At 40.7% G+C, this 26,705-nt stretch overlaps 1 protein-coding gene across 8 annotated transcripts in view; it reads left to right on the forward strand.

The window, feature by feature from the left end:
• The window catches only part of IGF1 (insulin like growth factor 1), a 147,227-nt gene continuing 121,962 nt past the window's right edge, over window positions 1,441–26,705 (forward strand). For 2 of the 8 annotated variants that reach the window (XM_005664197.3, XM_005664195.3), the window contains exons 1-2: window positions 15,811–16,140; window positions 20,677–20,833. In XM_005664197.3, the coding sequence (XP_005664254.1) occupies window positions 16,078–16,140; window positions 20,677–20,833 (220 nt within the window). In that variant the 5' untranslated portion in view covers window positions 15,811–16,077. 8 annotated transcript variants of the gene reach the window in all.

The raw sequence follows: 26,705 nt of genomic DNA on the forward strand, positions 1-26,705 counted from the left end.
TACTCCTGGGATTTGAACCCAGGTCTTGTCTCAGCTTCTGTAACACTTATTTTGGGGGACAGTCATTTACTCTTCTAAACATGATGTTTTTTTTTAATCCCCCCACCTAGACCCTCTTGAAGCTTGGTCTATCCATCAAAAAAAATTGTTTCTAAACTTCCTTTCTTTTAGTGGTGCCTCTCTTTTCTGAGACACACGAATTTGGAAGAAATACTTCTCCCAGGCAGGTGCCCAGGTGTCCAAGAAGCCATTCTATTTACCACGTGCCTTTTCTACAACGTGAACATATGTAGCAAAAAATGCACAGTTCTTACGCCCTGTCCTCTTGCCCAGTTGAGATGACTGTACCTCGCTATTCTGTACATTGTCCCTTATCAGATCTCTCTTTCTCCATTTCAGTGAGATATCCAATGACTCAGAAAGATGGATCTGAATTGGCTTCTAGGTCTTTCCAATTCTAAAGTTCCATGGGTCTGTCAATTCTGTACTACTGATTCTTGTCTTGAAACATGGTACATTAAGCACTGGTAGCAGATAATGTGCTTTTGCTGCCCTTCCCCCAGTCCCCTAACCGCCCCCCAAAATGCATTATAATTATTTTAAATGTTGCATCTGCGTTTTTGTAGTTTCTGCCGTGATGTGAAGTAACAAGGTTAGAGCCTGAGGAGGGAAGATGGTCATGGTTTTCTGGTCTTGCCATCCAGAGTTCCAAGCACCCCACCATAAGATGAAAAGCTGACACTGATTGAACTTGCCTTTGAGGCTGAGGACAGACATGTACTTATCGAGAGGATCATGACTTTCATCTCGATGTCTACAGATCAACTGTCCTAGAAACCGTCTTGGCAATTTACCAGCTGAGCTTCGTCCATTACAGTTTCTGATTTTCCATGATTTTTCTCAAATAGCTATCCACATATATCTCACATAATTTTGGTACAGTCCTACAAGATAGATTAAATTATTTCCGGCAAATATACTAAAAAATTATCATAGTTATAATTCAGTTTTATAAATAGTGGTATCTAATTCACCAATGATTTGCATTCTCAATATTTATCAACTCCAAGAAATCTGATCTGCATGAAGAAACTGAGGCTTGAGGAACATAAATCCACTTGCTAGACTATTGGCTAAGAAGTCTCACTATGTTACATAAGTCCTTACTTTTATCCCTTTTTTTTTTAACTGTACCTGCTTTTAAGAGGTGCTTTCTCTTTTTCCTCAAGAAAATACTTTTTTTATCCAGCTGGAGTCAGACCTTCAGGAATCCTTAGCACTAATAAACTGTGATTTCCCCTGCTCTCCATAACAATAATTTTTTAAAAGTTAAGCGGGGAAAAGTTCAACAAAATAATGCTTGTGGTAAAAGGAAGGAGAAAAATGAGGTGGCAGCTAGATGGGGAAGTGGAACAAGATGAAAGAAGGGCCAGCACATTTATGTGTTGATGAGGAGGATGAAGGAGAGAGCTGAGAATATAGGAGAGAGGGGGAGAATTTCTGCAGTGAAGTCTTTGAACAGGAAAGAGCGGATGTAACCGGTAGCTGGCCTCAACCAGGAGCATGGACTGTTATGGCTACTAGTACGAAAGAAAACATTATGTGTGGTGATAAAAAAAAAAATGGGTGAGTAGGTGAGCATTATGGGAAGAATAATGCTTGCAGAATGTCTCTTACGATGGCTTATCTCTTTGGTGAAATGGGAAGTAAGGTCTTCAACGAAGAGTGAGAATGGTGGTAGAGAACTGAGGAAAGAAGAGAAGATCTGAAACAGCCATGGATTAGAGGACATGGGTGAACAGATAGGGAGATGGAGTATGATTGCCAGACAAGGTCTGCTCTCTGCCCACCATAGAGGGACACGCGTAACACATAATTTAAAAACTGATTATGTGCTGGACACTTCATGGTTATGTCATCTTTGATTTCTTTGTGTTTAGCATCTCTTAAACAAGATAGCAAGCTCCTCAAGGCTGTAGATCATGTCTTGTACTTATTTGCGTCCTTATAGTGACTACCTAGGGGGCTGGGGACATAGTAGAGCCCCCATGAATGCTCACTGCATTCACTTAGAACCACATCTGTTATCTGTGTAGAACCAGAAACTGACATGGTATGGTGGAGCTTAGAAGCCTGATGCCAACACAGAAAGACACTGTAGTTCAGGATGGTTGGTTTTGAGCTCCTCAACCTTTTCAACTTGGAGATTTTTTGCTTGGGGGCCCATAGGCTAGGAGAGCACCAACTGAGTTACAAATATCCACACCGGAGAGTCATCTGCTCCATGCAGACTTCAGACCACAGAGGTCGCTTTGGAAGCCTTACTTGTGTTTATTATAACGTTGCCAGGAAGGCATGATGAAACTTTATCTGTCCCCAGGCAAATAGAGTAAAATCTTTATCTGGAGCATTTAGATGAGTTAACTGAGATTTATTCTTAATCCATTTGCTTGCTCATTTTTCAGGAACATTTGGATATTTGTTTCCTACCTCTGTGCTTTCAATTTATAGAAACTACAATTTCAAATGAGGAGAACATTTGATTCAGCTTATAATACTGAGCTTATTCTGCCAGCTAAGAGGTTTGAAGCAACTTGAGATCTTAGTTTTTATTATTGCTTCTTTAAATCATGATTACTATAACAGGTAATTTTTACATGCTCAATTTTTTTTTTAAAGAATGACCTCTAGATTCTTATATTTCTCATCTTATTTCAACATTAAATTAACTACCATCTCTCAACCTGCATTAAAAAAAATTACTTTGGGCTCATGTTGTTTAGTTAAAGCCCACATAGTGCCCATAATACACTTACTCTTTGTATTTCTAGGATGCCTCTTTTCAAAATGGGTCAAGACATCAATCAATTAATGCAGGTACTAGGTAGAAGAACACAGGGAGAAGAAACAGTGGTTGTATTTCTAGTTCTTAGCATGTTGCCTCTTATGCTCAACAACTATTGTATGAATAAGGAATAAATATATGATTAAAAGTCTACATACATACATAAGTATAACAAGAGGCAAAGGCATGAACAAAGCGGTATGGGAATTGACAGATATGAATCACCACTTCTAGGTGGTGTAGGGGTGAGGTACAAGAGATGGCTGGAGAATTAAGGCGGGGACAGGTGGAAATGTGGAAATTTTCAACCCAAAGAGCTGGGGTTGAGGTGAGGGCAAAGATACTTCATCAGGAACTAAAGGGTCAAATGGGGCAAAGCATGTCTGGCGGGTAGTAAGTAGCCCCAACTGGGCCACGGGGAAGATGAAGTTACATGATGAGGTACATGTGTTTGCAAAGATTCGTTCAAGCTGGATTGTAAAGGGCTTGGGAATTGTACTGACTCCATAATAACTTCAACCAAAAAGCTGGTGAGATTCAATACATTGCCCTCCAGGATAAAGAACCCTGTGAAGCAGATATCCACTGTCTAAAAGTCTAAATCCTTTTTAAGAGGACTCAGTAGAGGTTGCTTAGAACTAATTCTTTTTGGAGGAGATTTTGAAATTTAAGCAAACTCCACAAATACAAGCATCTTTTTCTGATCGTGCAGGACACTGAACGGTCTGCTTTTACAAAGGTCAGTTACTCTGTGATACATTTGAGCTGATCTACATCTGCATTCACTTTCCGTGCACCTAGACCTTTCCAGCGAAGGCTGTTTGACAGCAGAAATGAGCATGGCGCTGTGAGGCTAAATGAGGAAAGATCTCATGTGAAAAGGTTCTATAGAATTGCTTTGGCTTGCTCTTTCTTTTCTTTTTCTCTTTCTTACTCCCCACTCTTTTTCACATGTTTGTTTTTGTTTTGCACACATACACTTACTTAACTGGAACTATGGGATTTAGCATTATAATTCCAAATATATCGGATTTCAAGTATGTCTCTGTCTCAATTACTAAAATCAGACTTCCTGGGCAAGGAGAAAGCCTCCACTTTGCTCCCAGCGAATGATTGGAACATAATGAACATCTGGAATGTATAGTCGGCTTCTTTACATGATTACTGATAGACCCAATCACGTTGTGTTCTTCCAGGACTATAAAAACGTGTTAACATGGTTACATCACACACTTCAGCTGGTTTGTATAAGGCATGATTTTGCCACATGCTATTTATTTAAGAAAGTAAATAATAGTCCCATTCAAAATGATGCTGTAGCTCAAGGCAGCCATGTCAATCCAGCCCTGGCATTTCCTGCCCATTTTCTGGACTTAACCAAATTGCTTGACACTGAGCTGTGTAAACTTATTCTCCAGGCAGCATAGTTTAGGAGTTCCAAGAAATGATTTTTTTTCTCTAGTTTGGGGTGACCCCAGCTTCAGTGTGGGTAGCTAGACTGCCCCGCCTGACAAGTTGTATCTTTCTGTCACATGTTTCAGAAATGGTTTCCCTTCACGAAGAAAATCCCTCTTGTGTAGGATAATATAGCCCGGGGTTTGGCATGCTTGGGACATGGTTGCCGCCGAAATTTTTCAAAAGGACTCGGTAAAGATCCTGTGGAATTGTTATTTTTTAAACTGTAAAAATGCAGATATATCACCACTGGTGCTAAATGCTGACGACTGCTATTGTCTGGTTATTCCTGACGGCACTTAGTGTCTGTTCTTGGTTCTTCTCTCCCACTGAAAACATGCCTTTCATTCCCCAGGAGTTTGGGGGTTTATGTTTTGTCTGTTTTGTGTTTGGGTCTTGAGACTTGGTTGGTTTGGATCACAAGAGTCCTTTGCCCCACTGAGGCTGTCCATGGGGGCAACACCTGGCAAACTGTCTGTGTTTGAAAACATTTGCTTTATCTGCAAAATCCACAAAAGTCAGTGGGTCGGAAAAGTCCGGATATTGGAAGAGTTGACCAAGATAGTCCCTTGGGAGAAACAGATGTCCTCATTTAGCAGCCCCAGCCTCTCTCCAAACTTTGCAAATGCTACAATTGCCTCTGGATGTCTCTCCAAAGCAGTGGAGTGAGTTGAACAAACTCAGAGCCTTGCAGAGAAGCTAGCCGGTCCAGGGTGTGGGATTGCTACCTTGATGGGAACCCAAGCTGGGAAGGAGCCTGCCAGTGGGATTGGCAGTGCTCTAGCCCCAGAAAGATCCAAATTTGAAGTCACCATTTTCCTTGTGAAGAATCAGCAATGTAAAGCCAGAAAGCAGTTGATTAAAAGGAACTAGTTCAGCTAGTATTCATTAGCCAGGGAAAGAAGGGAAAGGAGCTTAAAAAAAAAAAAAAAAAGAATAACAGAGCAAATGGCCAAAATACTAATCAGTCAGAATGCAATCTGGTTGAACCATTCTATCTTTAATTGTGGGAAAGTCAGGTCCCTGATCCATCATAAGCTCCTTCTGGGAACTGCCAGACAGGAAAGACAATAGCTTTCTGAGAACTCCCAAGTTGCACCAATTCTAAGGCAGGTTGAGAGGGATTTGCTATATTATCTATTTCACAATAACCTGTAGATTCTTCCCTAACTTTAGGAAACATAGACACCAAAGAGTTGAGTTTGCCCTAGCCTCTAGGACTCAAAAAAGTAGAGCATAAATTGTCATTGAGTGGGAAATGTTAAGGTCTTTATGTCTCATCAGAACAGAGTTTATCTAAATCAGAGTGAGATTCAGTTGACAGATGTTGTACAATGTGAGTTGCTTTCTGCAGTTGCCCACATCGAAAGCTCCAAGAAGATGATACCCCAGAAAATCTATCCTCTATTCTTACTGTAGTTGGAAGAGTAGAAGTAGAAGTGGCTTCCAGTATGAGGCAGCTTTGCCTGAACTTCTGGCTTGGGCTCTAGTAGCTCTTGTTTCTGGAGAGTAATTGTCTCTTTCTGAAGCTTTGGTTGCCTGTTTAATTTTATCAGAAGTAACACGGTATGCAGAAAAATCTGTAGGGACATGATTTCCTGTCTATGTATTCTGAGGAAGTAGCTAAGGCTAGAAGTGGTGGGAATCAGGACCAGTAAATACAATCTCTCCTTGTTAGTTTTCCCTAAAATGCTCTAAACATGACTGTAACCAGATTCCATCTTAAGAGCTCCTCTCTGAACTTTTCAGATTGGCTATTTTGGAAATGGCTATTACAAGGATTCCAAACTCATGTTTAGAATTAATTATCCCTTTACTGAGTACCAGTGAAAGTACAGCATTGTACTGTAGGGAAGGTAGAGGTCATACAACAAAATATTGTAAAAGATCATCCATCTATCAAAGATGTGCAAACCAGGTAGTAGTGTGTATTAGACCAACCTGGAGTTGAATCCTAGCTCTGTAATTTAGGAGCCATAGGACATTAGGCAAATCATGTAACTTCTCCTAAAGCAATTTTCAATTCATTCATCCAACAAATATTTTTGAGAATCTGATATGTTCCCCAAACAGCACCAGACACTTTGAAACAAAAATGGAAGTAGAGTATCTATTCCATTGAGGTATGTGAGAATTAAGTGAGATAACTAAAATATGAAATAAAGAATCAAATATAATATATCCTTAATAGGAGTTCCTGCCATGGCACAGCAGAAACAAATCTGACTAGTATCCATAAAGATGTAGGTTCAATCTCTGGCCTCACTCAGTGGGTTAAGGATCCAGCATCACTATGAGCTGTGGCGTAAGTCACAGACACGGCTCAGATCTTGTACTGCTGTGGCTATTGTGTAGGCTGGCAGCTGCAGCTCCAATTCGACCCCTAGCCTGAGAATTTCCATATGTTACAGGTGTAGCCCTAAAAATAAATAAATTAATTAATTAATTAAAAAAATTTTCAAAATGCCAGTGGTTATTTCCATTATTAATTAACAAATACTTATTGAGAACCTAGCAAAAATCACGCACTATGCTGGGGGGGGATATAAAGGTAAACAATAACAGGTTATGAAGAAGCCATCATGGGAGTTCCCTTGTGGTGCAGCGGGTTAAGGATCCAGTGTTGTCATTGTGGCTCAAGTCATTGCTGTGGCCTGGGTTTGGTCCCTGGCCTGGGAACTTCCAGATGCCATGGGTGCAGACAAAAAAACCCAAAAACAAACAAAAACTCACCAAAAATGAAGAAGCCATGATGGGAAGGCTGCTGAGGAAGGGAGTGTTCTGAATGGTAGAATGGACTTAGATGTGACCAAGGGATGCCCAGGAGGTGTAAAACACATGCACATGGCATTTGAAGAAGATGATTCCAGCAGTCAGAATTGGTGAGCTTGCCATCAGGCGGGTTTAGTTAGAAGTCTATTCGACAACCCAGGAACTCATCAATACAATCTATAATAACTCTGGGCAAGTTGAGAGGGAAAGGCTGACTTTCAAAGCTATGATAAAGGAAGGAGGAAGAAAGAAGGTGAAGAATGATGAATGAGCAAGTGCATACAGATGTCACATAAGCAAGCCAAGACCAAGAGAGTAAGCAGAGAGGCTTGAGTGTTAAAGATTAAAAGGGGACACTAAGTTGTTAAATACACAGCCACTCAAACATACATATATAGTTAGGCTACATTTTCAGTCAACACTAAGGATGGATAGCACTATGCAGTGATGTTTTTAATAACTGCTGACAGTAAAAGTAATATGAGGTATTACCTCACACCAGTTGGAATGGCCAACATCAAAAAGTCTACAAACAATAAATGCTAGAGAGTGTGTAGAGGAAAGGGAACCCTCCTACACTGTTGGTGGGAATGTAAGTTGGTACAATGACTATGGAGAACAACAGTATGGAGGTTCCTTAAAAAACTAACTATAGAACTACCATATGATCTAGCCATCCTACTCCTGGGCTTATATACAGAGAAAATCATAATTTGAAAAGATCCATGCACCCCAATGTTCATTGTAGCTCTATTTACAATAGCCAAGACATAGAAGCAACCAGAATGTCCATTAGTGGAGGAATGGATAAAGAAGTTGTGGCACATACATACAATGGAATATTACTTGGCCGTGAGAAAGCATGAAATAATGCTATTTGCAGCAACGTGATAGAGATTATCATACTAAGTGAATGAAGTCAGACAGAGGAAGACAAATATCATATAAGAACACTAATATATGGAATCTAATAAAAATGATACAGTATAACTTACAAAACAGAAAAGAATCAAAGATTTCAAAACCAAACTTAGGTTTACCAAAGGGGAAATGAACGTGGCAGTGGGGGGAGGGGAAGGATAAATTTGGAGGTTGATTGATATACACACACTATTATATATAAAATATGTGGGTAACGAGGACCTACTGTACAGCACAGAGAAATGTACTCAATATTTTGTGGTAACCTATATGGGAAGGAATCTGAAAAGGAATGGATATAACTGATTTACTTTGCTATACACCTGAAATTAACACAACTTTGTAAGTCAACTAGAGTCCAATAATTTTTTCTAAAAAGTATTACTTGCTGAATGTACATAATAATGGATAATTCGGAAAAGTATTTAAAAGTTAAAATCACTTGTCATCCTGATACCCAAAGGGTCACGGGACCCCCAGTAGGCCAGGCGTAGAGTCAGCCTCTGGGGACAGAGCATGTGGGAAACCTCTCTCTTTCTCTCCATTTTGACAAAGGGCAGGACATCACCCTACCCCCAAACACCAACTTATGCCTAAAACCTCTTTTGATTGATCAAAACTGCATTTGTTAAAATCAGGGAATGAACACACTTCCTATCTAGAGACCTTGAGCACAAATGTTTACATGTGCGACTCTATGCACGTGTTCGAGTGGTATGAGTGTGTGGGTCACATGCACACTTGTTCCCCTTAATGGTAAGAAAAAAACAAAACACTGTTTATTTTCTTGTCACTACGGAACAGAACCTTCGTAAAATATGAATGATACAGCCAAGGCAAGCGTGCTGTGACTTCCTTTTGGAAACTATCAAGGAACAGTAAGTGCAGGAGCCCAAATGCAAAGTATGGGAGGAAAAACTTAGAACTAGGAAATGTAATCCACTAACGTGAGTTTTCTTTTATGCAACTCAGAAAGGACTATCCTCACTGTTCAGTTTTCGTGAGGGAGGACCAGCAAGTGCACCTTTTGAAAACCACTGCTGGGATGGTTAATAATGTGTGTCAACCTGGCTAGGCCACAGTACCCAGATATGAGTACTCTAGATGTTTCTGTGGCAGTATCTCTTAGATGAGATTAGCATTCAAACCAGTAGACTTTGAGTAGAGCAGATGACCCTCTGTAAAGGGGTGGGCCTCACCCAATCAGTCAAGTGACTTTATAGAAAGAGAGTGGTCTCCCTGGAAGAAGAGGGAATTCTTCCAGCAGACCATCTTTGGGCTCAAACTACAATTCTTTCCTGAGTCTCCAGCCTGTGGGCCAACCTTGAAGATTTTGGACTTGCTAAATGGCCACAATCACATAAGCCAACTCCTTAAAATGTGCTGATTGAGAGAGACAGAGAGAGGGAAAGAGAGAGGGGTAACAAAGAGATAGATGATGGATAGATAGGCAGACAGGTCCTGTTTTTTCCATTTCTTTGGGGAACTCTCATTAATACAACTGGGTTTAAAGATTTATTCTGCTCTCTGAGGGAAACTGAGGTCTTTAGCAAGGAATTATCAAAAGGAGTAAAGTGTGTGCTTCCTTGGCACACCTTCATTCCACACTCAAGGGTCTATGCTAGGCTGAGAATGACTTACAGACTCCAAAGATCTATGCTTCCCCAGTGAACCATTAGCAAAGGCCCCGCTAGATTCTGTGTCTCCTCCTCAATCGATTACTCAAACTTCTGTTTATGCAGGGAACCCTCGCATGAGGCCACGAAGCCTCACATGAAGACAAGATTCTCAGCAGCCACCTTCAGGCTCTAGGCTCTGTGCCCTGCTCTCAAAGAGTGCAATAAAACCTCCTTAATTGACCCACATGAAGAGTGGGATGCTCTGATGAACCAGTTTTTCCAGGAAGGTCAGGCTCATCAGAAACAAGACCTTTTTGTCTCAACCCTTATTGCAGAAAGACTTTATCAAGTGTAATCACTTTGTTCTTCCATTGAAATCTACTTACCAAGGTATAAACACTACAATTAAATCTTTCAAAATGGAATCTCTGGAAAGCCATTGGGTGATCAATCTCCACCTCACTTCTTACCCAGCACTGCTCAGACTGACTTAGGTTATGATGTAACCCAGGTCTGCTGTTGCATATTTACCTTGAGGCACTGTGTCATTCCCAGAATTAATCACATACTTAGTTCCATACAAATCTTCGTTTACAAGAGAATCATGAGGGAATTAAGATTGTTTTCCAGTCTTTCAGCTCTGTAAAAGCTACTGATGGGGAGGAGAGGGGACTAAAGAGCCTCCACAGTACAGGAGTCTGAAAGCATGATTGTCACCCCAATACTGGGTACCTTCTCATTCCCATACAACTTTGCCTATGCTGTTTCCTCTGCCTGGAATAGCATATACTGTTGTTTTGGGGTTTTTTTTCCATCTTGAATGTGAACTCAGGCCTCAAGATTTAACTCAACTGCTATTCAATCTACCTAGCCTTTTCAACATCTCCCAAGCTCTATGAAAGACTGGAATGAAAAAGACTGTGAGCTTAAAGGGTATCTAAACGATCAGCAAACATTATTAATACATTCATATGGTGGCATTTTCTATATACAGGGTCTTTGCTACCTGCTTTTGTCCTTGTGGCTAGGTTGGGCTTTTCCCCTAAACACTGCGATGATGCCCAAATGTAAAATCTTCAAATGCCAATTACATTGTTTTTTTTGTCATAACTGTCTTACATCTGTAATAGAATTTAATTTAAAAATATTTTTTCTTAAGTTGATTTTTAAGACATAGAAATATATATTTTAAAACTAAGCTTTAAAATATCTACTTCAAAAACAGTATCACTTGCTCTAAGCAGAAAGTATTCTTCAAAAAAAACAAATAACTATAAAAACAAAAAAAGTGTTATTAAGTTCTAGATAAAACCATTTCATGGAATGACTTTGGGCTTAAGGTTCATTTTGTTTTTGTTTTTGTTTTTTTGTTTGTTTTGTTGTTGTTGTCATCCAAAAGGGAGATTAGCAAGTGTTAGAGAGGAACTGAAGACTGATTCGTACTAAACTGAGACTGTTTTCTCAGTAAATTTAGGCTAGAAGAAGAATTAAAAATGGAACCATTCCACACTTACGTGATTCTTTTTTTTTCCTTTCAAATCTTTTTTTCCCCTTTCTTTTTCCTTCTGAAAATTATAATTTTGTCTCAGTTAATGTTCTTTATATGTATATTTTGGTCATGCCTGCAGCATGTCGAAGTTCCCAGACAAGTTCGAATCCCAACAGCAGTGACAACACTGGATCCTTAACCCATTGCAGCCACCAGGGAATTCCTAGGTTTCTTGAATGCCGTGTCTTCGACCATCAGTGTTTGAGCCCACATTTGAACACTGATGTTGTATAAAGAGAGCAGAACAAACAGGGGGCTTGGATTTCAGCTCCATTTTCAAGCTCCTACATTTGTTACATTAAAACAAGTCACTTTTCTATCCACTGCTCCTCCACCCCTCTTTTCTTATTTATAAAAATGAAGAAATTGTTCATTTCATTCTCAAAGAGTTTATTATCCTTCTAGGTGAAATAGTTTACCTTTATCATCATTTATTTTCCAGACTCTGATTCAACCAACAAAATGTGTGGAGCCCCCACCAGGTGTAAGCACTGGGAGTGGGGCCCTGGAGACGTCATCCATGCTCTCATAACGTTTAGCATCTTTCTGTCTCCCTTTAGCACTTTCCCCTTTTTAAAAAGTAGAGCCAATTAAACACCTAGCTTATTTGTTTCAAAAGATGTGCTCAGTTTAAAGTATATTTGAATCTAGAGCTTTTCTATAACACCCTATGCCTCCCAAACTTCGCGCAGCAATGGTCAAGATTGCGGTGGCAGTTTCCCCGAAGCCCACTAGAGGGCGCGCACATTTTTCGATTCCAAAAGAAAGCACTCTTTGGGTACTTGCCCCTGAAATTTGGAATTGGTGTCTCCTTTCCTCACTTTTCTCTTCAACTAGGGGCAATTGCGGTGAGCCCTTAGGTTCTCTCACTCCACCAATCCACCCTCGCCCCATGCAGTGACTCCTCATCTGCCATTACGAAGAATTCTTTTGCTCCCAAAACCACAAAAGTTTTGCTTCTGACTGTTCTCAGCATTTGCCCTTTTGACATTTTAGAAGAAATAAGATCCAAGTTTGATGTTGAAAAGAAAGCATTGATTTCTTTAGTGGGAGGATTTCTTCTCCCTATTACTGTTTTCCCTAGCTGTGGGGGAAAAAGCTCCTCTGAGGATTTAAAGCAGTTCCTTTGAGCTAAAGATCTTTCTGAGGACTAACAGAGCTGCTTCTGAGAAGATCTTTTGGAGCTGACATTGGGTCCCTTGTTCAGCAGCATGTTGTATTTTTGAGGCCAGCCTTTTCCTCTGAGTTTTACGTTCTGAATTGACAAGCTCTTGATCTCAAACATTGGAGAATACACTCCCAGACCAACCCGCCTCCCAGTCTTGAGCCAAGAGACACGTCTAGTAGTTTACCCCAAGTTCTGTGCCTGGTGGGTGGCCCCTGGACCTTAAACTTCACCCTCTGTTTGGTTCCAGAGTCCTCTTACCTCCAAATACCCTTCGTGAGCTTTTCTTGAGAGTCAACAAAGACATTAATGAAATAAATTGTGGGTCTGCCCCATTGCACATGGGAATGAGATTAGCTCCTGCATGAGGAACTCTGCAGTTGTGGGGAAGACTGGGGACATGGCTCGAGCAAAAAGAGTGGGGCACAGGGCCTGGCCCACCCCTTTCAGTGACTCTCAATCAGCTTGCTCTTTCAGGAGATGAACAACTTTTTTTCTTTCTTTTTTTTTTTAAGAAAGGTGTCAGAAGTCTTCTGAGACTGCAGCTTTATGCAAATATGCTACTCAAGAAAAAGGCTTTAGGGGAGAGTTATTTATATCCCGCAGGCATTACACATGCAAAAGGTGAAACTGTGAATCTCTGCGTCTCCAGGAGTGGATGTTCTCATGATGAGCACATCCTTGCTATTTTGGTGGCACACAATTCCCATATCTAACTGTCAGATTGTTCCAGGCAGGAGACTACAGAATCATTCAGTAATTTTAGACTGACCCTGTACATTTCTCTCCAGTGGGGCTTCTTGACCTGAACTTTTCCTGGGGATTAGATTTACTACCGCCGTGGACCCTCCAGTAATAGGTGCCTTCATCTCTGTCTCCTAAACAGGTGCAGGACTCGGTCATTAAAAAGTCATCGTGTGGCACATTTATTGCCCTTTGGCTTTCATGTTGACTCCTGGAATTAGCAAAGAAAATGGCCATTTCCCTAGGAATTATTGCCCCGCTCTGTTGCTGGCTCGCTCTACCCAGAAATATAGACCATGCTCCACGTTGACGTATACAATAATCACTTCAGGAAATTGCTTTCCCTATTGGAAACGGAGAGCTCACCCTGGAATGTTTCCACAGCACAGCTGATGATAATTACGACTCACTGAAATTTTAGTTTTCTTTGATTGTGACATAAAAACTGGGACATAAATTAAAACCCAATTATCCTTTAAGGGTAATTGGGGTTATAAAACCAAGAGACAGCGAGTCAGTGTGTGGATATCGCGGGAGCAGAATGTCTGATGGAACAGTATGCGTTCCGTCTCCCAAGCAGCCTTTCAGTAGAACGCACGGGGGTAAGGTAATCTTTGCCCACAGTGTGCCAAGAGAGAACCTCGGACTGGGTGACAGCCTTGGAGACGTGCAGTGGGCTTCTAGGACATCTTGGAATGATTAAAATAAGCAAAAATGGCCATGAGAAACTTGTGGCCTTTACCTGCGAAGGTGCGGGGGCTGGAGTGAGGCACTCAGTGCCAAGACAGCCTGGACCGACTCTGCACACATGGACATGGCAGCTATTTCCACCTTCGAGATGGGTGCAGTTCTTCAGCTTCATGCTGTCTACATCATCAAAGTACACGCGGGGAGGTAGAGCTTTTTTTTTTTTTTTTTTCCCACAAACTGTGTGATCTGCAAAGCTGCAGAAAAAAAAAAAAAAAAAGATTTTGGTAAATCAAGTCTTAAGTCCAGTGCACTAAGGGGAGCTCACCGGAGGAAGTCTTGGATGAGTCTCTAAATACAGGAAATGCCCACACACCTGCAGATGCCTCCCGGTCTACCTCTCGAAGAGGCATATTTGCAGATGCTTCAGGTTAAATCACATCCCCTGAAACTTCCCACCTTTGTACCCCAAAGCCTCTCATGGCACACTCCACCCCCTCCATTCTGGATTTTCAATAGGGTTTCACTTCCTTATCTTTCTGGAGAAAGTGTACACTTTTCTTATTTTAAAAAGGGCATATAGCCACCACATGACAGTGACGTTTTCTTCTCTGTCTCTAGCACTTGCTGCAAGCCCCTATGGGGCCTTGACTGTGATATGCGTGGTTGGGCACGTAGTAGGTACACACTGACGGATGCTGAAGGCGGGGCACCATTGAAATGGCAAAACTCCGGACGCCTAACTTGTCTTTCTTGAAAGTAAACAGTGCCACAAGTGATTAACTACAGAAGACTTGAGCAAACTCAACACCCTTTCAAAACCAACTGGGTTTTCCTCCAAGGACACTCACCTCAGCAAACAGCTTTCTGGCCACAAGACAACATAAAGGCCCAGACGAGAGTTTCTAGCAGACCTCTGTTTTCAGTTGATGCATCAGTGTGTCTGGGTCCCCTGAGAATCAAGAGAGAGAGAAATACAAAGTCCAGGCTATTTCCACCATCCCTGAGAAATCATGCCTGGATAGACCTCCAGGGAGAGTGGTATGTCTGACCTGAGCTTTTGCAATCTTATTTCATAATCCACTTTCTTATCTCCTACTTCGCAAAACCAAAGAGAAACTGGTACAAACTGTATCGGCAAAAGATCAGGACTTGATTTTCAATGGTGAAGGCAAGTATACATTATTAATAGCAAAACAGCTGGCTTGGACCATGTTGCCGGCCACTCATCCAGTTGAGAGATTTGAATGACATCATAACCCTTGAGAGGGTATTGCTAGCCAGCTGGTGTTATTTAGAATACACAAAAATTGGAGAAAGAAAATGCACTCACGTGAACACACACACACACACACACACACACACACACACACAGGTTCAAGTTATGCAGAAAAATATGAACAATGGGAAAATCATTTGCCCCTCAAGTGCCCTTCCCCTGGGGTGGGGGGACGGGGGGAGATAAGCAGCCTAGTAGAGGAAGGAAGAAAAAGATTTTATTTTATTTTTTCAGTTGGCTTTACAGCTCAGCAGAATCTTTGCCCTGTCGTGGGCAAAAAGCATGAGACAGTGTCCTAAAGGGAGCCAATTGCAAAGCTGCCTGCCCTTTTCCAGTTTCTAGGAAATGAGATCATTCCCCTCGCTTGGCAACTAGGATGAGGGGGTCATCCCAGCACTGTCTTCCAATCTAGTTTATCCTGGTCATTTGAGGGTTAAAATTGTAGGGTATGCTTGAGATGGTCTTTTCTTCATTTTTTTTTTTCTCAATTTTGCGTTGGCTCTGGAATATAAAATTGCTCGCCCATCCTCCACGTATATTCTTTTCATACGGGTAAGGTGTATTAGCAGATGTGTGTGTCTTCCTGCCCAATAGAAAGTTAATCAGAGGACAGCATCAGTATTTTAATGTCTGCTCACCCTGTCACTAACACACATTCTTTTAAGGGAAAAAAATGCTTCTGTGCTCTAGTTTTAAAATGCAAAGGTATGATGTTATTTGTCACCATGCCCAAAAAAGTCCTTACTCGATAACTTTGCCAGAAGAGGGAGAGAGAGAGAAGGCAAGCGTTCCCCCAGCTGTTTCCTGTCTACAGTGTCTGTGTTTTGTAGATAAATGTGAGGATTTTCTCTAAATCCCTCTTCTGTTTGCTAAATCTCACTGTCACTGCTAAATTCAGAGCAGATAGAGCCTGCGCAATGGAATAAAGTCCTCAAAATTGAAATGTGACATTGCTCTCAACATCTCCCATCTCCCTGGATTTCTTTTTGCCTCATTATTCCTGCTAACCAATTCATTTCCAGACTTTGCACTTCAGAAGCAATGGGAAAAATCAGCAGTCTTCCAACCCAATTATTTAAGTGCTGCTTTTGTGATTTCTTGAAGGTAAATATTTCTTACTCTTTGAAGTCATTGGGGAATTTTCTTTAAATTGTGTACTGTTTGCTTCTGCCTAGAAATGTTCTTCACTTTAGAATTTTCATTGTTTCGGCACTGGGAGTTATTTATAAATTGCTGAATATGCAATTCTGTGGGATCTGAAAAAATAGCTCCGGGAGATAAATGCCTTTGCACAGATATCTGTGTGAGTAGAAACTATTGCAAGGTACTTATGCTAAATCCTCCACTTCTGCAGGGCTTGAGTGCTGTCATTATAGAAGATTCCTTTAAATCCTGTCTATGGTTAAGGGCTATAGAGCATGGATATGAACTTTTGGATTTTTTTTTTTTTTTTTTTTTTTTGCAGGTGCAGATGTTTTATTTTTAAGACCATGTTCGTGGGGGGGGGGGTGCTGTGTGTGTATGTATATGTGTGTGTGTGACTTGTCAGGACTTTTATTACAAGGCATGTCACAGAGTTACATTTTAAATGATATTAAAGCTTTTAAATATGATCTTTGGAGCTAAGGTCCCGGAACTCTCTGCACTTATGCCCAGAGAGCCAAAGTTAGAGCGAAGTTTAATTTGCTCTTCTGAAAAAGAACTCCTTAAGAACTCTTGCTGACCTTGCATATTCGTATAATTTAAACAAATGCATACTGTATATGGAAAGCGGAAACTTTCTAGCAACTGCTATTCCAAGTTTTTTTCTTTTGAAGAGGACTCTCACAGGCAAAGTTTGGACTTGGGGTTTCGTGTTGTTAAACTCTGATTTTATGCTCGGTGTTGTAAAGTCTCTTTAGGTAAATTTGGCCAGTGCTGTCAATGCACCGACTTCTCGTTTCCAATCACTGGCCCTAGTTCAAGTTTCCATTCTCAGCAAAATTATATCCTTCAAGACTTGTGTTTTTCCAATTTGCAAGCACTTTTAAGCCGCTGTCACTGGCTCCCCGATGCAATTGCCTCAGGGCTCAATTCATAAAACGTCCCTACCACTAGGTATGGTACTCATTTGCTGCTTTTAAATACTCCACCACTAGGACTTTTCTCAGGCAAGTAAGTGGCTCAGGAGTTAAGGATACGTCCTTGTCAGGCACCTGATTCCGCTGCCCTTGAGATGCCAAGGTGCACGCTGGGTACCTTGCTTTTAAAGAAATGAAGTCAATGTACACATACACCCTGAGGTCAGACAGCTGGGAGTTTTGTGTCCCTGGTTAGATGACCCTAAAAGAGGCTGTGGAGTGTGATCTCTGCATTAATTACAAGTTTGGAAAACTCCGAATGGACTTTCCATTGCCGTGTATGCTGAACTTTTCAGAAGCAAAGCTAGCCATAAGTTGTTGCTTTTTCCTGTACTTGGAGCAGGAAGTGGTTTGAGGGAGCTATGTGGTCTTTCAAATGTAATTCAATGAGTAAAGGTGTCTGCCAGGCAGAACTCACAAGCTGATTGTACTCTGAGTCTCAAGATTTATTTCCAAGTGTTTGAGTCAGAGGGAAGAGAGCAAGGGAGAGGACTGGAGCTGGGGTCACTGTTCAGGGTGGCTACAATAGGTGCACAATGGAAATTGGTGGCTTGATTGGGAGGAAAAGATTGACTCAAATCCCAGCTGTGCAATTTGTTCATTGTCTGAATGGACAAAAGGCAGTTTACCCAGGCTCATAGCATACCTGCCCGGGTGTCCCAATGTAACTAGATGCTTTCACAAACCCCACCCACAAAGCAGCACATGTTTTTAAATCCTCAGTATTCTATTCACATCAGTCTCTTAATACCCACCCTGACCTGCTGTAAAAGATCTGGAACAAACAAAAATGGTTACACCTACAGTGAGTATTTTCTTATGACTATTGCCCTCGAATTTTGCTGGGCATTTTTATTGTAGCCCAGACATTTGGAATCAATTGATATTCCAGTTATTTAAGATAAAAAGAAAGGTCTTTTAAATTTTGAATTTGTGAATGATTTTTGAGGAAAAAGTGCTCTGCATTTTTTTTTCCTTTTTTCTCTTTTCTTTCTGGTCCTTCTTTCCTTTCTCTCTCTCAGATTTTTCCTTTCTCTATCTTCATTTCTTTTGTGTTTGGCAAAATAAAAGGCCAAGTAAAGGATGAACATATGGGGCCACTTGTTTTGAACTTTTAACTCCCAAGCAAATTCCTTATTGTTTTCTTTTGGGGGAACATAATGTGATAAATTCTCTGGTTCTCTGTGGGTGTACTGGACTGTTCCCTGAACTAAAGAAAAATGCACTAGAGGTTCTATCTTGTCCTAGAACTGTAAGTGCTGATATTTATCTGAGAACATAACTCAGCAAAAAAAAAAAAAAAAAAAAAAAAGAAAGAAAGAAAAGAAAAAAAAGAATAACAATGAAAAGGAAAAGGAAAGGGAAACTATAAGAAATCAATCTTAAATTCTTAAATGCTAAAGATTTATCTGCATTGCTGGGTTTTAATGTGTTATATAAAAGAAATAACCATTAAAGTACAATTTTGACATCTGATGAAGTTCTTAGCTCACTAAGGTTGTGAGTTGACTAACTTACCCCCTGGATTTCATGAGAACTGAAGAACTTGAAGGCAACTATAGTTGCAGGTGCTTGGCCTTTAGCATCACTATAAACTCAAAGAAGGGAGGGATGGAGGAAATAGGGATTGGCAGAATAGCATACACTTGAGAACTGGCCCATTGTTGGAGTATGGGTCTGTTCAATTATGAGTTTTCTTTTTGAAAAGGGCAATGAAGTCCCATTGGGTTGGATTTTGAGAGTTCCACTGGAAATTCTGAAAGGGAAAACTCCCACCAATTATTTTATAACTAAGAAAACTGAGGACTGGATGATGACTTGTTTCTAGCAGTCCCAGTGGCTTTGGCTACGTGGGGGTGGAAAGGGTTTCCACACGGACGTCCTAGCAAGAAAATGGAAGAAATGTTCCATTGAGCTTTCACCTCTTCTATTTTATGTCCATTATTTATGATATTTGAAAATAGAGGATGCTTTTCATCTTCAACTGTTTTACAAGCATTAACTAAATATTTGCATTGTGTTAACAAGAGTCAGGGGTTTAGGTTTTTTTTTTTTTTTTTTTCCCCAATTGCTGAGCTGAAAGTCTGGCCACAAAAATGGAAATCTTAATTAAAATGATGGAGCAAACTCTGCCACTGATGTAGACAGCCATTAAGTTCAGAGTTCACGGAGGGCAAGGAAGGTGATCAGAAAATAAATGACTGAGTCTGTTTCTCCAAAAGTGATGGGGTTGAATGGACCTGCCACCACTGGGAGGTTCAGAAAAGCCTCTTTTCATAATGATAGCTTCAAACTTAACTCCATGACCTTTTGATAGGTTCCCTTGCTTAACCTTCTGTCACTGACTCTGCCAATGTGGCTGAAAGTGAATGCATCTGAGAGGATGAAGCTACTCACCTTGGGAGGCTTCCTGGAAGAAAGCACATCCTGGTGCCAAAATAGCAAGGTGGAAAAACTGAATGATTGCCTTCACATTGTTTCTACTGCTCAGAGTGAAGGTGGATTCTTGGGCCACAGGAATCCTGCTTCTGGCAGTGATGCCATTTGGCTGTCTAGCTTTGGCCAAGTCAAGCCAACCTGGGGTCCCTCCTATAAAATGGATACAGTGACACGTAAGTCCCTCCAAGAGATGAAGTCACAATTCCGGTGACAAAAAAAAAAAGGACTTTTGTAGGTTTGGAGCCCAGTGCCCTGTTCATGAAAGGCACTGTCTACACATGTTGATCTGCTATTGAACTTGACATAAGGGGCTTCAGAATGCAGAAGGAATGGTGTCCCCTTAGCATAAGCCAATTTCATTTCTAAATCCCCACATTTTTCCTCTTTCTGGTTTTCACTTCTATTTGTAGCTATTAACTTCTGATATCCCCAGGTAAGAAATCTTGCTCTCTGTCTTTCTCTGCCTCTACTTCTGTTTCTGTCTCTCTCAAGTGAAAAAAAATATATATGATATATAGTATCTTTACAAGTTCTTTTTCAGCTGCAGTAAATTCTCTTTAATCAGTAGCTGGGGAAAGACATTCTGGTTAATTTAATATTCTGGTCAATAATGACTGCACATGTCATCTGTGGATGGCCAATCTTTAGGGAATTTAAATTAATAAAACATATTTGGCCCCACATCTGGACTGAGCACAACTTAACCTCTGATCATTCCAAAGGCTTACCAGCATCTCTGAGTGGGGTGGGATCCCACTGCAATAACAGTATCACAAACTTGTAGTAAATGTTTCTAGATGTTTTATCTCATTGAATTGTAATAGGAACCCATAGGGAAGGGGTTCAGGGTTCCACAAGGTTCCACAGAAGCAAGAGGATTAAATTCGTGTTGCTTGATGCCATGATTGGCTCAGTACACACCGCCCTGCAGTCACAGACACACCCTGTTGCATTTCTGAGTAGGTAGTTTTGATTGACGGCAAGGATAGAAACCTGGGGGTAAAGGCACCCCTGCCTCAGCCTCCACTATCCTGGCAAGGACCCAGGAGGAAGCATGACCCTCCTTCTGCTTCTTCCACAGGTAAAGATGCACATCACATCCTCTTCGCATCTCTTCTACTTGGCCCTGTGCTTGCTCTCCTTCACCAGCTCTGCCACGGCTGGACCTGAGACCCTCTGTGGGGCTGAGCTGGTGGACGCTCTTCAGTTCGTGTGCGGAGACAGGGGCTTTTATTTCAGTAAGTAGCCCTCCCTCTCACTGCTCTGTGGATTTACAACCGCAGAGAGTGTGCAAAGAACTGAATGACTGCCCATGGCTGGCAGTCGTCCTCAGCCTCAGAGATTGCTCACCTTAAAGTGAGCCTAGTGTTTCAGTGGGGCTGTGGCACGTTTTGCAGATTTTGGATGGAATTTTCCTCCTTAGTAGTTTGTCTTTTAACTACTTTCCACTGAGCTTTCCCGCAACTGTTCTGTCCTGCCTTCAGACCCCATTTCTTCCAATGAAAAGATGGGACAAAATGGCCCTGGGGGATTGAAGTTTTGAGTTTTGAGATCTGTAGGTGCGTGTATCAAGATATGTGAACATGTGGGGCTGTTTCAAGTGCTAGGTAATTTGGAGGAAACCAGAAAGGTGGATTGGGAAAAGGATAGAGAGGCACATCCTAGATGTCTCCACACAATATGAAATCGCCATGAACAGACAGAAAGTGAACTTCCCTGAAAGGCATGTTTGCAAATACACAGACTTGTTCAATGCAAACTGACATGCCATAGTAATTTGTCCTCCCTGCAAACCGACCTTGAGTTTTTGTTATTGCCTTCCTTTGACATCACTCTTCTCTAGGGCTCTCCAGTGATGTCTCCATCTGGAAAAGGGTTTCTGACAAGTGCAAGGTCACTTATCCCATAAGTAGGTCTCAGGTGATTAAGAAGTCGACAGTCAATAAAAAATAGACAGCCAGGTCCACAGTTGCAAATGAATAATAAACACAAACAAGAGTCCATACTGCCTGAGGGAATGGATCACTTAAAGAACCTGCCTCAGAGGCACCTGTCTCATTTTATATTACAGGATACTGAAAGATGGAAAGCCAGATGCTCATGATGTATAATTCTTCAGAATTTTAGAGAGTTCCAGGAAACTGACCCTCAGGTTCAGAACTGTGAATCATTCTTAGAACTTCATATCATTGAAGTGTAGACAGCTTACCTCAGTTACCCACTAGGCTTTGTGTAGCTCCTGCAATGCCTCACACTTCCCGTCTCTCTCTCTTCTTCCCAGGAGGGTATGTGTGTGCTTGTCTGTGTAACTGGGGTGAGGGGTCTGTGTGTAGCAGTCTGGAATAGACAGAGAGCTTGGGAAGGAAGAGCCTAATAGGCAGGTTGATAATCTGTAGTCATTGTAGATTTGGCAACAAATAGCTTTTCAACAACTAGTGACAGAGAGAGAGAAGTGCTTTCTACTCTTTGAATGGGCAAATTTCCACTCTCTGTTTCCAGCCAGTGATTTAATTGAGTGAATTCATTTATTTTTCTGGCAATGGAGCAATTCTATCCAGTTCTCTGTTGCTGTGCAGATGACTGAGTTCACTGGGTGAGTGCTTTTCAAATAGCAGACTTATTTTACCTTCAGAATACCTTGCAGAAAGCAAATGTGTCACATCAACATCATCCAGCGATGGCTTGTCACTATTCATTACTTTTCTGCTACTGATCCACATCTTTAAAAATGGATAAGTGGTTCTCACTTATGATGCCCAAGAGGATTTTTTTTTTTTTGGCTTGATAATCCATTTGTGACATTTCCTTTTACCCAGTTCACTAGGTGATTGCCAAGCCCCCAAGTGTCTTCTGTTATATGCCAGGTTGAATTTTGATGTTCAGTATGACATGCTCCAGGATTTCCAAGTACAGGGCATGGAAACTGGATCTTTCTATGACTGTGATGTTTGCAAACGAGAATGGGAGGAAATAATTTGGTTCCAAGTAACCACATGATACTTATATATGTTCACACAGATAGTTAAAAGTATTAGACAACTGTGATGGAAACAAATTTCAACACACTGAAAAGTATACTCTAATGATCAAATTTTAGCACATGTGTTTTAATTCTATTTTAGTATCTTGAAAGGGAAAGGTTATATATGGCAAGTCTTGATGTTTAGAGTTTGACTTTGGATAGAAAGTGGTTTGACAAATTGTGTCTCCTCATTGTTATGGAGAATCTCAGTTTTGTTACATTCTACCTTATAGAACTCCGTGACTTAATGTAAATTCTTCGTCAGACATAAACCCTCCTGCACAAAAGTATTCTTGTTTATTTTCTAGTCAACTAGACTATACGTTTTGCTCAAGAGAAGTTAGCCACTTTAGACCCTTTAATTCAAAACATTGATGGAACATCTGCTATGTGTAAGACATCGTTGTAAGACACCACACTAGGCAGGACTGAGATACACAGAAATGAAGGAGAGGTTAACTTTGCCTCCAAGGAAGTCAAGGTCCAGCTAGAGGTTAAAAAAAATGCACATAAGCATTATCAAGTGTCATAAGAGAAAAATAATTATGGAAGAGTAGATTATGGTCCTTTATGCTTTTCCTGACTATGTTGTCCCATTTTTGAAATCATCTGACCAGGATCTCCTTGATACTGAAGGCCATATTTATTTACCGTTGAATCCCAGTATTGAGCTCACTGCCTGGCTGACAAAGCTGCAGCTCAAATTTGATTTTTGAACTGACAGGACTGAATTGAACCGAATCCAAATGAATGGAACGGCATGACTTGTTTGAGATCTTGGTCTTCAGAATCATAAAGAATTAGGTTTGTCAGGTACTTTGGACAATTCTTCTCACCTCATATTTACCCAGCTACTTGATAAAACTTTATCTTTTTTTCAACTGAGTACAACGTGTACTAACAATGACTTCGAGGCTGCATTTTGGTCTTCCCCAAGCTACACTGATGGTCTGTTTTGCGTCTGAGCCAATTATTCTTACAGGCATTAACTGTTGTCAACAAATTTTATTGGGTTTCCTTTTTGTCCCCTGAGATTTACTGTGTGTGGAGAAGTCAGCTCTAAGCATTTACAGCTTTTGAAATACTTTTTAGAGGAAAGAAGTCTTCCCCATCTCTATCCCTTGTCAATTGACTCATTATCATTTTTATCCTTATTTTTAAAGTTTTATTGTGGCTGTGTATTTTATTTTAAGCTGCTTCACATCCATTTTGAATGTATGGATTTTTTTTCAACAGTGGAAGAGGGCTTCTGATCTTAGTAGGAAATTCAAAAATCTAAACGAAAATTGCCTTCATATCTATCTTTTTGTCTGGGCCAGAATATTTAAAAAGGAACATTTTTAACGCTAGACAGAACTATTGTGAATATTTTTTGTAATGCTTATATTGTATAGATTTACCTAATATTGTAAATTAGTTCATATTTCTCTACAAGCCTAAGTTCCACTAGAGCACAGGGGAAGCCACCGTCTTGATTATCTGTTTTGTGAACATCTTCCAGCATAAGTGGAACCATTCCTCTGTAATTAATGCAGCTCCCCCAGACATTTGAGGAAAAGAAGACATTTACTTGCAAAGAAAAGCTAAGTACTGGTTCTTCCCTATGTACCATAGTAAGAGAGCGTACCAACCAGTCTCGTGTCTACATAGTCCTGTGAGAAAAATGGTGGCATAATGGAAGTGGCACATTGGAAAAGAGCTCTCTATTATCTTACCAGATTGATGGAACCCACATAAGGGCAGCTTGTTGTAACCTCACTTTGCATGGAAGAGAGCAAGAGCAAAAGAGCTTCAAGTGAAATAGGAGAAGTTAAGCTTGCCATAGATATAATTTCTGACAGCCATGGTGATTAACCATTTTAACATGCACTTTAGAGGCTTGTGGAATTTCTCTCCTTGGAGATACTTAAAAAATTGACAGGCAACCAACCACCTTGGATGGTTTCAATTAAGAGCAACCAAAAGAAAGCAAGTTTCTGGGGTCCTTTTTAGTTTTAAGAGCCTATAAACAGTCCCTTAAATAAACTGTATATGCTTTACCTCGGCGGTCTGGGGGAATGGAGAAGTAAATCAATTAGAAAGGAAAGTTGGATACCCTTTTGGCCATTCCAGATTTATAGCTTTTGTAAAACATACTTCCAATGCATAGTTATTAAGAACAGGTCTGAATAAATGAATGGCATTTTTCATGTGTTAAAATGTACTGTTTTATGGAGTTTAAGTGGAATTTCGCAATGAATTTCATTGTTATTGATTGCAACAACCTTCCTAGATCGAGGTTGTTATTATTATTAACTCAAGATTCTTTCATTTGAAATATAGTGCTCAGAAAACTGCTCCCAGACCTGTCATTCATTAGCTGTATGATTTTGTCAGGGATTTAAACTTCCTGGGCCAAAATGTCCTTGTCTATAAAACAAGGGGATTTTGTTAAAGAAAATGACCTCGTCTAACTTGAACAGACTCATAGTCTAGGTTGTAATTAACAAGGATTTGGTGCTATTCAAGAAAGGAGAACCTTGGATTTAAATAGTGACCAATGAACATTTAGACTCCTTTATCTTCTTTGCATAGTTTGTTCATTCCAAAAGATAGGAGATACCACCTACCTAGAGAAAGAGGAGATCCCACCTACTTAGAGAAAGAAGAGCCAGCTTCTTTCTTTTATTTTGTTTTAAGCTGGGTTCCAGCTCCTCAAGGATGGAATAGAAGCTCAGTCATGACCCCATACATGCAGGTCATCTGGCGAAAGGAGTGCACACCTCATGAAAACAGATTACCATTTTTCTTTGCAAGGAAGAATCAGCTGACAGCTATCTTTACCTTTCTCACTCTCTTGGATGTGAGGACAGTTAAGTAGGTCAGTTTTTAGCTGCTTTCGTTAAATTTGAGGGGACGAATTAGAATCTATAGGCTTTTAAACCTTGACAAAAAGCCTTTTCTCAGCCTATTGATGCTGTCCTTCCAATTAAAGAGGATAATGCACCATTGTGGGCATCCCAAGATACACTCACTCACCATTAGCATTGCTTTGAATGGGGCTGAATTTCAGCTGCACCATTTGCATCCTTGGCTTGGTATCCCTTAGACCTAGACCGCCAGCCACTCATTTGTATGACAGCTGGCCAAAGTCAGAGGTACAGTCACCGGCTGTGGAAAAGCTTTCCTCTTTGAAACTAATTGGCACAGGTGGGATTTGACCTTGGCCCTGGACTCATTAGAACCACTAAGCTAATAGGCCACAGATATTCTTAAAGAAACACAATGAGTTTTTATATTGACCCTAAGTGCTTGCTACTACTCTTTAAATACGCCCAAGAGGACTAGTCTGGGCAACCAAGGGAGCACTAAGAAAGTGATGATTTCTGTGCAAATTTAGAAAATAATTTGTATTTTCCTGACATTATAATGCTCTTTGAGACCATCTTTTCCCTGATGGATGATTACAAAAAAAGCAGGGGAGGTGTAGATCCAAAAGGTCTCTATTGCCAAGAATCTAGGGTTTGAACTGCAGCTCTGAAACTTGCTTGGTGGGTGGCATCAAGCAAGTAACTTGACCTCTTTGTTCCTCGGTTTCCTTATCTGTAAAATGGGGCCTAGCTCATAGAACTGGTTAATATATTAGAACATATTAAATTAGAATACTGCCTGGCACATAGTAAGCATCATAAACACCTTTAGCAATTACTCTTATTTACTTCCTTCCAGGGTCAGTTACAGAGTCTATTGCAAAGGTAGAGATATCTGAGCAAACCAATTCATTATACACTCATATCCCTCCCTAGGGGCAGCTGATGAGATCTGCTGCTGGTAGTGACAGTTATGCAGTAGTATCAGCAGCACAAAGAACATCTCATGGTAGAGTAGTACATTCACTTTTTCAAAATCCAGCTGTGTCAGCTCTCACTTTGTCTTTACCCCATGCAGAAAGCAAGGATTATTGCTTCATTGGACAAATGAGAAAGGAGAGACAATGAGATTTTGTGACTTACCTCACTGGGTGAATCCAGAACTAAAGTAAGGTCTTTTGTCTCCAAGAAGCGTATTCATCTGCCCATGCCCATTGTTTCCAGGCCCAAAGTGTTGTA

This window comes from Sus scrofa, chromosome 5 (genome assembly GCF_000003025.6).
Source record: "Sus scrofa isolate TJ Tabasco breed Duroc chromosome 5, Sscrofa11.1, whole genome shotgun sequence".
Taxonomy (NCBI): Eukaryota; Metazoa; Chordata; class Mammalia; order Artiodactyla; family Suidae; genus Sus; species Sus scrofa.